This window comes from Giraffa tippelskirchi, chromosome 3 (genome assembly GCF_054371585.1).
Source record: "Giraffa tippelskirchi isolate mGirTip1 chromosome 3, T2T-mGirTip1v1.2.pri, whole genome shotgun sequence".
Lineage (NCBI taxonomy): Eukaryota > Metazoa > Chordata > Mammalia > Artiodactyla > Giraffidae > Giraffa > Giraffa tippelskirchi.
In genome coordinates, this window is record NC_137277.1 from 100,617,854 (window position 1) to 100,631,421 (window position 13,568).

General features: G+C 37.3%; 1 protein-coding gene across 5 annotated transcripts in view; it reads left to right on the forward strand.

Moving 5' to 3' along the window:
* The window catches only part of ACVR1C (activin A receptor type 1C), a 72,121-nt gene that overhangs the window by 43,545 nt on the left and 15,008 nt on the right, over nucleotides 1-13,568 (forward strand). For 3 of the 5 annotated variants that reach the window (XM_081584821.1, XM_081584823.1, XM_081584822.1), the window contains exons 3-5: nucleotides 3,867-4,106; nucleotides 9,582-9,812; nucleotides 12,655-12,822. In XM_081584821.1, the coding sequence (XP_081440947.1) occupies nucleotides 3,867-4,106; nucleotides 9,582-9,812; nucleotides 12,655-12,822 (639 nt within the window). Of the gene's footprint in view, nucleotides 1-3,866; nucleotides 4,107-8,595; nucleotides 8,700-9,581; nucleotides 9,813-12,654; nucleotides 12,823-13,568 lie in introns of those variants that run through there. The other 2 variants (XM_081584824.1, XM_081584825.1) reach the window with 2 other exon arrangements.

The window sequence follows — 13,568 nt, forward strand, 5'->3', positions numbered from 1 at the left end:
GAATTTTATTTTTTAAAATCATGTGTCAGCACGTGTTTATGTAAATTGCAAATTATTAAGTGCATTATGTGGCTTTCTTAGAATTCTTGAAATACTTCTGCGAGGACATAAAAATATGCATGCAACTTGAATTGTAGATTTGAAAGATTATTTTGAAGTGGACAATAAAACTTTTTCATAACAGCAAACTTTTGAAGTTACAACTTCTATAGTTGATGGTTTCTTAATCAAAGTCAAGTCTGAGAACTCTTTTAGCACCTTGTCCTAAGAACACTCAAGGCCAAGCTGTCCTTCTATGCACTTGTACAACTTCTAATGATTTCAGAGGAACCCTGCGACACTCAGAAGAACAGTTTGATCTGTCAAAATTCACCTGGCAAAGTAAATAGAAGAGCATGAAATATGTTTCCAAAGCTCACTTAACAGTTTTAAATCTTCTATTCATTAGTAGTAGATAGACTACTATTTTTAGGATTATAGTGAAACTTTTGTGAACACATTTTTGAGGATTTTGATTATTTTTCCTTTAGAATTAAATAATATTTATTTTCAAATTATGTTCTCATATTCTGATTAACATGTTGTAAGTGAAACTCAAGTACATTTAATATAATAAGCTCTCTTGGATTGTCATTGCAAAGAAGGAAGTCTGAGAAATGACTTAGTTCTTCCTCTAATGAAGAACTAGCATATGTGCTTTGGAAGGACTCGGATAATAAGTAAATGAATATATGATGTTCCAGGTAGTGAGTTTTGATTCAAGAAGTTAAATAAAACAGGAAAAAGGTATAGAGAATAAACAAGGAATAAGAAAGAGATACTATTTTAGATAGAGCTGTTAGCCAAAGCCATCATCCCCTGCTTCAATTATTGCATCAGGTTTCTAATTGGGCTGAAGGTATTTTCCAGGTAAGCATCTTTACAGCAAACATTTTTGCAGCAAACAGTTTTTGTCATATAACTAATTGGCCTCCAGGCAGTTTTGCTGCAGAAAATACAATAACTGGTTGACACTTTGGTTTGATAGTTTGGTTTCATTTCTCCATTGATGGAGTGCCCCCATTTTTATATTACATGAATGTTAGCTGTCATAATGGTCTATAGAGTGATGAGTAGATGTTGGTGATCTTAAAATATTGGATGATAACAATTACTGAAATGTGAAATAAGAGAAGGTAAAGCCAAATTGTGGACAATACTAGAAAATGATAATGTTGGTTTTCAAATCCTTTGGTGACTTGAGAGTGCAGAATTGAACCCACATGTTCCATGCAACTTTGGAATGTCTGTCAGTGGACATGAACTATCAACATGTGACATATCTATGAACATGTGACAGTTTGCCGAGAACAAACAACAGCATAGAGGCTTTCACAAAGCAATACAAAACTCAGTTACAAATCTACACCCTAGTATTTGGAAACTGATACCTCTCTTTTTCTTCTTTTTTAAATTTCTTCTTATTTTCTGGCTGTGGGGGGTCTTTGTTGCTGCATGTGGGCTTTATCTTAGTTGCTGCGAGCAGGGACTATACTCTAGTTGCAGTGCATGGGCTTCTCATGGTGGTGGTTTCTCTTGTTGCAGAGTACAGGCTCTAGGGTGCACAGGCTTCAGTAGTTGCAGCACATGGGATCAGTAGTTGTGGTTTCTGGGCTCTAGAGGGCTGGCTCAGTAGTTGTGTGGCACAGGGTCTTAGTTGCTCCGCTGAATGTGGGATCTTCCTGGATCAGGGATTGAACTGGTGTCCCTTGCATTGCAAGGCAGACTCTTAACCACTGGACCATAGGGAAACCCTGGTACCTCTCTTAAGGAAGGAATACATTTTAGCGAAAAAGCATTACACTGAACGAGGAGATGAATCAACAAGCCTATATATATATAATACTATGAACAAAAGACTTGGAAGACAAGTTCTTAGGTGCAGTTCAGTGCAGTTCAGTTGCTCAGTCGTGTCCGACTCTTTGCAACCCCATGAATCGTAGCACGCCAGGCCTCCCTGTCCATCACCAACTCCTGGAGTTTACAGAAACCCATGTCCATCGAGTCGATGATGCCATCCAGCCATCTCATCCTCTGTCGTCCCTTTCTCTTCCTGCTCCCAATCCTTCCCAGCATCAGGGTCTTTTCCAATGAGTCAACTCTTCACATGAGGTGGCCAAAGTATTTGAGTTTCAGCTTCAACATCAGTCCTTCCAATGAACACCCAGGACTGATCTCCTTTAGGATGGACTGGTTGGATCTCCTTGCAGTCCAAGGGACTCTCAAGAGTCTTCTCCAACACCACACTTCAAAAGCATCAATTCGGCGCTCAGCTTTCTTCACAGTGCAACTCTCACATCCATACATGACTACTGGAAAAACCATAGCCTTGACTAGATGGACCTTTGTTGGCAAAGTAATGTCTCTGCTTTTTAATATGCTATCTAGGTTGGTCATAACTTTCCTTCCAAGGAGTAACCGCCTTTTAATTCTTACTTAGGTACAACTAAGTTAATTAATTAGTTCTTAGGTACAACTCACTAAATAAAATTAGTTATTTGTGCAGTATCACCGTGAACCTTTACACATTTTAAATATATGCAAATATTTCATATTTCACTATGAAATATTTAAAATTTTGTTATTAATTTTCACATTTCATTGTTTCCTTTTTTTTTAATGTTTACTTATTTTATTTTTTGGCCATGCCAAACAGCATATGGGATCTTAGTTCTCCAGCCAGGGATTAAACCCGTGCTCCGTACATTGGAAGCATGGAGTCTTAACCACTGGATGGCCAGGGAAGTCCCTCATTGTTTCCTTTTTAATGTCACCCTTTTATTTTTTGTTGTTTTATCTTTTACAGCAAAATTGCCTTATGGCCAATTAGTTATTCAGCAAAAATATTTGCAGCAAAAATGCTTACACTGAAAATACCAGACACATTGTAATTGGTTTCTTAGCTTTTACTTTCATGCCCCTAGAGTCTGTTCATACAGCAGCCACTCAGAATATGTTAGATACTATCTTTTGTCTGTTCAAAACCCTGCGACAGCTTCTACTTGGAATAAAGTTCAGAGTCCTTTTAGCCTGCAAGAGCCCACAAGATCCTTCTCTCTTTGACCTCACCGACCCCATTTCTTTCACCTTTCTCCTGGTTCACTGTGCTCCAGACAAAGATTATTCCTGAGCATGCCCAGTAGGTCTCTGCCTCAGGGCCCCTTGTTACATTTGATTTCCTTCTGCTGAGAACGGGCTTCCTGGAGCTACTTCCTTATTGCTCCCTGATAGCTCCCCGGAGTGACCTTCCGTGACCAGTCTCTCTACAAGTAGCATCCCACCATCAGTCTGTCTCTTTGCACGACTTCATTTTCTTCAACTTATGATCTCTTGCTTTTGTATCACATTTCCGTCTGTGGGTATGTGAGAACATAAAGCACCACAGAGCAAGCATTTGGGCTCCCTCACTCACTGCTCTATCTCCGGCACCTGGAATAGTGGCAACATGTTGTAAGAGCTCAGTGATTATCTGTGGCAAAAAGGAATGAACATGCCTTAAGGATGGATGACTGAAAAATGGGGAGAAAGTAGTCATAAAATGTTAAATGGTTTGGAGGCTTTAAAAAGGATCCCAGGGGCTAGTGCTTTCCATGATCCTAATTCTGTCTCCCACTGTCACCCGGCAGAACCTAACCTCAGTTGCATCCTAACCTCAACTCTCTTTCCCCACCTTTGCTTTTTACCACAGAAATTCTTTACCAACTAGCATGAGGGCATATTGTGTAGCTGCACATTATAGATGTGAATTTTTGGTGACTGCACTTCCAGTTCTAAAATACTTAACATGGATTGACTTATGGTCATGTTCTTTCTTTTCTTAATTCAAGCATCACCAAATGCCCCAAAGCTTGGACCCATGGAGCTGACCATTGTTGTTACTGTGCCAGTTTTCCTCCTGTCCATAGCTTCAGTGCTGACAGTATGGGCATGCCAAGGTCGACAGTGCACCTACAGAAAGAAAAAGAGATCGAATGTGGAGGAGCCCCTCTCAGAATGCAATCTGGTAAATGCTGGGAAAACTCTAAAAGATCTGATTTACGATGTGACTGCCTCTGGATCTGGCTCTGGTATGTGCCTGTTGTTCATTTTTTCAGTAAGAAAAATTCTTATTTAAAAATAAATCCCATTTTTTTTCTTAATTTTTTTTTATTGTGGTAGAAGTCACATAATATAAAACACACTATTATAACTATATTTAAGTGTAGAGTTCAGTGGCGCTAACGACATTCACATTGTTGTGCAACTCTCACCATCTTCCCATCTTCTGAATTTTTCACCTTTCTAAGCTGAAGCTGTGTCCCCATTAAACGCTAACTCTCCATCCCCTCCCCCATCTCTCCCCCCATCCCCCAGCCCCTGGCATCTACCTATATACTTTCTGGCTCTATGACTTTGAGTCTTCTAGGTACCTCACTTTTTAACAAAAAAGGGGCCCAAATATTATTAATTCCATTGTTTAAAATACTTGATATGGTACATGGTAAATTCTGGCATAGAAACTTCTTTCAGAATTTGATGAAGAGTAAAAACTGTCCCGGCCTAAAGAATTAAATCTTCTCAATTGCTTTTTGTGCATTTAGGTATTTAGATTCTCATTTTCACATGCCTTCAGAATTCATTTCTGAAGCCAGAAGGAGTTTCTTTTCTCAGCCCTCTGCCACATTCTGGTTAGTAATAATAGTTGTTGCTGTCTTGGTCATGTTTCAGGGGCACAAAAGAGTTACAGGGCTTAAGCATTGAATTCTGGGGAAAAGATATTAGTTATGCAAAGTAGTGTTCTTTGCTTGTGATTATGAGGGTCTTTGGAATCTGTAGTCAACCCCTGGGATGTTTGTGTGTGTGAAGTTAATAGGGAGCTGACCTGAAATTCAAATCAAGAATATGTTCTTAAGGCTTAGAAACAGAAGATAAAAGGGAAGAGTACAGCATTCCTATGTTGGCTGCTGCTGCTGCTAAGGTTATATGATAACTCTTTCCCTCTTTAATGGAACTTCAGAACCCCTGATGAAGCAGTTCAAAGTACTAGGCTGTGTTGTGGCTTAAATGAACCTTTCTCATAGCACAAAGCACCTGAGGGCTTTTTGGGTTTCCGGTGACAGAGCAGGTTCTCCCCACTAATCATAAACTCCCTAAGACGGCAGAGGACGCCCAGCTCTCATGTATATTTCAGCACATGGTGCTGCAGAAACGTGAACTAGGGTGAGCCTCAGTGAACCATTTCGATCATTCCTGCTTTGGAAAGATCTTTAAGGATGATTACCCCAGACAGATTTTGAAGACCTCCCTTGCCCATGGCCTTTAGGAGCATCCAGGCAGGCACAGTTAACAAGGGCAGATGACAGAGGAGTGGGTAGCTTCTGTATGGGCATCCATATTTAACACGAAGCAGCTTTGGACTCAGAAGTATTTATCAGAAAAGAGACCTAATTACATCATCCAGAAAGCCCAAGTAGTTTCCTGCCCCTGGGGGCATGATCGCTTGCTGACTGACCAAAGCCTCAGTGTTTAAACCACTGCACAAATCAGGAGACATGTTTTCAGAGGAGGAATATTGAAAACAATATCTCCAAACTGCGAAGCTTGTAAAACTGAAATCCAAATTACATTGTTGGATAGAAAGATGGCACTTTTTCTTTAAGAGTAAAACTTATTAGGATTTAATCCTCTTTCTTCCTTGAGTGTTACATTCTGGGGGCCACTGGGCCTTAATTTCTTGAGCCCTGGCGATGTTCTAGGCTCAGAATATCAGCCCAGAAAGTTCTGATTTGTGTCATCTTCCTTGAAATCTTGTATAATTTCTGAAATGTTTAAGTGATTAAATAGCCATCTATTTCATCCCCACCAAAACATTTCAGTTCATATGAAAATATAAAGCAGAAATATATGTTTTGGAGCTACTCCTATTTTAAAAATAATTTGTTTATTTTCCCATATATGGCTGTAGTGGGTCTTTGTTGCTGTGAGGGCTTTTCTTTGGTTGTGGTGTGGGCTTCTCATTGCAGTAGCTTCTCTTCTGGAGGAGTGCAGCCTCTAGGGTGCGCATGTAGTTGCAGCATATAGGTTCAGTAGTTGCAGCTTCTGGGCTCCAGAGCATAGGCTCAATAGTTGTGGCTCATATACTTAGTTTCTCTTCAGCAAGTGGGATCTTCCTGGACTAGGAATTGAACCTGTGTCTCCTGCATTGGCAGGCAGATCCTTTGCCACTGAGCCAACAGGGAAGCCCTGGAACTACTTCTTGAATATGTTTAAGATGATCAAGGATTTCCCTTTCTAATAAAAGTAATGGAGATTTTATAACTGGAAGCTGAATATTTAGTTTAAGAAAGTAGTCATGAGCGAAGGCATAAAATCAGAAATTAAGTTTTTTGGTATTTTTGTTCATCTTGAAACCTAAATCTAGACTTAACTAATTGCTGGACCCTCTCTTTAAATTCTTCTAAGTTCTTTCTTAAAAGAAAGCTGTAAATGTACCCAACATGGATGATATTTTTAATGATCAACTTAAAAGCATTCTAGGCATTTTTCTCCAAAGCCAGTGGCATATGTTTGGCAGTAACCACTGGATAACAGGAATGGATGGCTATTGCCTTGGATCACCAGGGAGAATATGTCCATGTGTAGCAAGGCTTCTGTCACAAAAGCTCACCGATTGGAAGGAAATCAGGCATTTTCCTTCCCCTCTGCTTCTGTTCCCTGGTCAGTGACTTTAAACAAGAAGCAACTTTGTCAGGGGTTGAGAGACAAAATTGTGAAGCATATCCCAACCTGGCCAGGGACAAATTTCAAAGCAATACAATGCCTGCAAGAGAGGAGAACCGACTGATGTTTAACTGGACTGTCTTTGAGAGATGATGGTGTCTCAGGTGTTTTCAAAGAGGCTGGGTAGGTTGCTGGTTTCTGTTGTGATATTAACACTCCTGATAAATGATGATGTTTCTATTAGACAGGTCTCAGTTTCTAACGTGCTGCATGCTAAGTTGCTTCACTTATGTCTGACTCTTTGGACCCCATGGACTGTAGCCCACCAGGCTCCTCTGTCCATGGGATTCTCTAGGTGCGAATGCTAGAGTGGGTTGCCATGCCCTCCTCCAGGGGATCTTCGATTTGCAGGGAAAACCAAAGTCCTTGTGTCTGCAAAGGAAATCTCTAAGAGTGTAACTTAGATTATTTTTGGTGGTTGCTTTCAAAGATCCTGAAGCAACTTTCATTGAATTTTACTCTCTCAACTTAATTGCTGTGCTGATTACCTTAGATGATATCCTACTTTGTCCCTGGTCTGCAGTATTGATCATGTGCCTAATAAGTTTGCAATTTGAAAATATTGACTTATGTGGTTTTCTAGCCGGTTGTCATTATTGTGTTTTCGTAGGTAGTGATTGATCATGGTTATGCTTTTTTGAATTTGTGCGTGCAAAATGAGGGGAGGGAGGAGAGATATCGAAATTGCAATTTGGCTTAATAATTGTTCATACAGCTTTCATTATGTGTCAGGTAGTAAAACTGACTGTAGCTTACAAAAATAGCCTGGAAAGTTTGCTGCTAGAAATATTTCCAACAGGTGAAGAGTGTAGCCATATCCACTGAATGGTGAGAGAGCAAGAATTTGGATTGAAAGCCAGTGTTTTAGTTGTAGGTCTGCCTTCCAGTTATTCCTGGACAAGTTTTTGATTACCCTGCAGGCCCAATTTTCTCATCTCTAAAATGATAACATTGAACCAAGTGATCTCAGGAGAAATTTCTGGCTGTGGGGCTTTGTGACTAATTGTTGAGACTTATAATAGCAGACTTATAGTCTGTGCTTATTTGGTTATAGTGGGTGGTTCTCATGAAGAAGAGAACATTTGAACAAATTGTAGCTCATTTCAGGAGTAGAGGTGAAGCCTACAGGAGCTTACAGGATTGATGTTATCAGGGTTTCCCAGCCATCAGAGTACAATGATCACTAAACATCACTCTTCTGAATAAATTATACTGTGACCTCTTCAGCTATTTTCTCCCTAATTATACAAGTAATAAATATTTGTGGAATGTTGTGGAAATCAAGAAAATGTACAACATTAGAAAGAAGAATCTCACAATTTACTTCACCCAATTCCCACTAAATAGAAATACCCATCATAGCATCTAGCATATATTCTTTTTAGTCTTTTTCCTAGACATATTTTGAATAGCTAGATACACTTATTTAGATGGCTAGAATTTGCTGCTTTTCTTTAGCAAAAGTATTTTTTTCATTTAACAAAGTATTGTTTTTATTATAGCAAAAGTATTTTCCTATGTCATTAAGAAATATCTGTATAAACAACATCGTTATTTTTGGCTCAAAGTAATCCTTCCTTGGACTTCACTGGTAGCTCAGTGGTAAAGAATCTGCCTGCCAGGAGATGCAGGTTTGATCCTTGAGTCAGGAAGGTCCCCTGGAGAAGGAAAGGACAACCCACTCCAGTATTCTTGCCTGAGAAATCCCCTGGACAGAGAAGCCTGGTGAGCTACAGACCATGAGGTCACAAAAGAGTTGGGAGTGACTTAGTGACTAAACAACAACAACCCCTCCTTAGACTTAATGTTAAGGGGAAACAATTATGGAGCATGTAATATGCCAGGTACCATGCTGGGTGCATAACAGGCTGATGAATTCTCACAGTGTTCCTTTGAGAGAGGTAATATTATTGCAGTTTTGCAGGCAAAGAAGCTGAAGCTCAGAGAAGTTCAATAACTTGTTCATGATTACCATTGGTTCAGCTAAAATTGGAATCCATATTTCTTATCTGTGGTCTTAATCTCTGCACTATATTTAAAATTTTTTCTATTATCAGGCATTTTCCCTTACTTTTTCTTTAAGTAATAATACATTAAATATTTTGACAAATTCTTCTGCATTTTGTGTTACATCTTTAGAATTCTACAGATATAAAGCTATTGGTTCAAAAGAATCTAAACATTTTAATTCACTCAGAATATATTTTCTTTGACTTTCTTTTATTCCACAGAAAATATCCATTTGATATTTTCCATGACTGTACCTTGCTTTCAAGCAAGGTACAGTTGCTTTTCAAGCAACATGATTGCTTCACTTCATTATTGAATCTGATTCATTTTCCAATTTTAATTTGTTTTTTTAAAATAATTTATAAAGAATTCTTCTGCCTTCTTAGTTGTACTAGGAACCATATATTTTATTTAAGAGGCTAACAGCATATAGTTTTTAACCTTTGTATATTTAGTAAACTGGCTGATTTTAAGGTGCAAAGCAAAGAGATTTCCAACAATTTTGCAAAGTAAGATATCTGCCATGGCAGGCTATGTTCAAGGAATTTTTATTTGTGAATATGAATAGAGAAATTCATAGTAAGAATCTATAGTGTTTTTTGAGCATGCTTTGACATTTAAGTTTGGTATAATGGTGCTTATTTCTTCAAAATCAGTAAAATTATTAAAGCGCATAAATATTTGCCTTTTATGTGAAAATAATGGTCATCATGACAATTATTTTATGGCAATTACTTGTTTTTAGTAATCAATTTCATGTTTTCTTTGGTTAGGTCTGCCTCTGTTGGTTCAAAGAACAATTGCAAGGACGATTGTACTTCAGGAAATAGTAGGAAAAGGTAGATTTGGGGAGGTCTGGCATGGAAGATGGTGTGGGGAAGATGTGGCTGTGAAAATATTCTCCTCCAGAGATGAAAGATCGTGGTTTCGAGAGGCAGAAATTTATCAGACAGTTATGCTGAGACATGAAAACATCCTTGGTTTCATTGCTGCTGACAACAAAGGTATTTTCAACCTAATTGAGTTCAGCAAATAAAGTGTTATGTCTATTATCAGAGGAGAATAAATAATCTCTTTGTTTTAATAAAATCTCCATGAAAGTCTGATTTCATTTTTGAGAAAAGAAGATGCTTTCCTCTTCTCCACAGGTAAATGTGCAATAAAGTACAAGAAAGCACGGCAGATGAGTGATGTATGATCATGATGACACTATAGCCAGTTTGATATTTAAAATATTTGATGACTGGTATGGCACAGGAACTCACCAATCAGAACAGAAACTCCAACTGTAACAGAGTTCTGGGGGAACCCTGCCATGCTAGGTTTTATCCCTTTAGCTGCTGAGTCATAAAAAGATCTGGAGGCATCTTGAGGGTTCCAGAGTTGCTTTGGGTGTCTAGGGCCAAGGAATACCATTGGAGGTTTTGAATAGCTACTGCTAAGTCACTTCAGTCGTGTCCGACTCTGTGTGACCCCAAAGATGGCAGCCCACCAGGCTCCGCTGTCCCTGGGATTCTCCAGGCAAGAATCCTGGAGTGGGTTGCCATTTCCTTCTCCAGTGCATGAAAGGGAAAAGTGAAAGTGAAGTCGCTCAGTCGTGTCTGACTCTTAGCGACCCCATGGACTGTAGCCTACCAGGCTCCTCTGTCCATGGGATTTGAATAGCAGCTGTTAATTAAACAGAACAGAAATGTTTCGCTATTTTGATAATTGATACAAAAATACCAATGAATGATGGCTGAATACTCATCTTTGTTAGGACCATACTTTCATCTGTACAACACAGTTCAACTCAAGGACTCAAGTTTTCTATGAACATTATTAGAATGGTAGCAAGCAAGGTAATTTTAGTGAAATTAATGTACTTTAGGTATGGTTTATATCTTGAGGTTTAACATTAACAACCCCAAATAATACAACTTTCTGAGATATGTTGAACAAGACAGATCATCACCTTTTTGGTGTATAATTCAGTAGTCACATGCCCAGTAATCAGGGACTAAATATAAAGCCTGTGTATTACCTATGCTGTCTTTCTTCTTTTTACATAGCTTTTACTCATTTGGCTGTGAAATAGTTCCCTTAAAGAGAAACAGAGAACAAAAGTGAGCAAAACTTGATCCAGTCAATTATTTTATTATTTGAATCAGTAATACTCATTAAGAACCTTGCAAAGGTAGTGATTGTAACCTCTATCTAAAATACCAAATTATCTGTGGCTATTAGAAACCTACCATTACCTATGAAATTTAAAATCTATGGTTACTTCTATTTAATATAAGCTTGATCGTGAAAGTATTTATGATTAATTAGATGGCCAAAGAGAAGCTTATTGTTGTTATACATTTTGCCCATAGTTACATTTGTTGATGCCTTGTCTTTTCTGATTTGCCAGGGAGAAACTGAGCTTAAAAAGCCAAGTAAAGCCAGGGAGAAACTGAGCTTAAAAAAAAGATTCTTTCCAAATTCTTAACTATACCATTGAAAATGAAATATTTCTGATTAAGTTGTTAAGAACTTGCACTTTTTCTCTATAACACTGAGCTAAACGATCTACTAATTAGCTTAATTTGCAATGTTACGAAAGTAGTAATGACTGTAGTTATATGGTTTATCCTGATGGACCTAATTTAATCATTACATACATACATTATAATCATTGGATTATAAAATAATGTGCACAAGAAAGATAACCCTTGATTGTTTCTTATTCAGTTTAACTGGTTTACCTTTGTTGATGGCCTCCTTGTCTGTGGCTTTGATTCCAGATGGTCTCTAACATCAGTTTCATCTTCATGCATTTCTATGTCTTTTGCAACATTTACAGTTTCACTTTTTAGTCAACTGTCTGACAAAGACATTGATACAAGAAGGCAAAGATAACCACTGGTGTTAAGCAGGGAGAGAGGTGTGTGTAAGGATTAGTTTTATTAATATATGTAGTCTGTTTTTTCATTAGTAAAATTTATCATGTTATGTTGATCTTTGGATTCCTCAGAAATTTTATCACTACCTGGATTTGGAAATTTAATATTTGGATAACCAGGATCTCTTGTATGTAAAGCACTAGGTGGAAAAATTCCTTACCAAATGTTCATTAATTATAGTTTCTTTTCACTGAGGATGAAAACTGGTCAGGACTGCCCAGGGCTATTTTATTCCCAGGGCTATTAGGCATTTTATTCTGAAAGCTAAAGTGAAGTCTAGAGACTCTAACACCTAGATAAATTTTAGGCTAATTTCCCTTCTGCTAAAAATCTTTTATAAACTGGATTAGCTTTTGGTTAAATAAGGTAAATTATTTGAAAAGGCCTAGTAATTGTGATTGGTACTTAATATAAGCTTTGAAGGAAATTGTAAACTTCATATTTTGAAAGGTGGATAAGATGAACATGCTTGGAATAGTAGAGCTTTTATGATAGTAATAACACTTTGTGTAAATTTGCTATATTTCTGTTTCTGATTGGTACAATCTTTCTTAAAAGCTGAAGAATAATTTATAGCACAATGCTAAGCCTAAATGCATCTCTCAGTAGTTTTTCCTATAATGTGGTTGTATTACCAGCAGGTATTGATAGAGCGTGAATAAGAAAGGAGTAGTTAAGTTGTTGGAATCACTGCCTCACAGTTTCCTATGGTGATGGTGGGTACATGTAATAGGTTCTACTATATCAATAGGAATTCATTGAGAATTTTCATTCTGCTCACTCGGACTGTATTATCATTGAAGAAATTAACTTTGCTTTGTTAACAATACAGATGTACTTTAAATGCTGACATTTGTTAAAACCTTTTGGCTTCTTTCTTAACATAAACTTACAGCAACAAAATAATTTTTTCTATTAGATAATGGAACTTGGACTCAGCTTTGGCTTGTTTCTGAATATCATGAACAGGGTTCCTTATATGACTATTTGAATAGAAACATAGTGACAGTGGCTGGAATGATCAAGCTGGCACTATCAATAGCTAGTGGTCTGGCCCACCTTCATATGGAGATTGTTGGTACACAAGGTAGGTATTTTCTAATTTTTTTTTCTCCTTGAATATGAGGATAGAAGCACCAAGTTGTATTTTAGTATTTTAGTGTTCAGTTGGGTTTTAGTTTATTACAAAAAGTTATCAAATGTAAAGAAACACTAAAAGTACTTTATAAAGCTGAAGGTTTTGGCATGATATAGCCAGCTCTTACCTACATACTCATCATTTTGTATACTAGCCATAATAATATTTTTATTCCTAGTGACTCTATCATCATCATTTAGCATATGTATCTGAGAGATCTTGCTTTGGTAGCAAATGCTCCATTCTCAGATGTTACAAATAATTGAACTGTTTTTAAAAAACTGGAAAGGGTAAGGTGATCTTAAAAATACTTCTATATCGTGTACTTGAAAACCAAACAATACACACTGTCTTGTCTATTTATTGAGTTAATAGAGAATTGGCTCTAGAAAGTTGGTCTTGTCACTGTAGTGCTTCTCAGATTTGGATTCTTGATCCCTTTAAATGCTTAAAAATTATTGAGGACCCAAAAGTTTGTGGATGTGGATTATATCTGTTAATATTTACTATATTAGAAACTAAAATTGAGAGATTTAAAAATATTTATTAATTTACTTAAAGTACAATAGTTAATAATTAAATATTAAAATAAATAACAGTTTTAAAAACATAATTTTTATAATATAAAACCCAATCTAGCTAAAATAATGGTTTCGTTTTACACATTTGCAAATCTCCTTAATGTCTGGATTTTC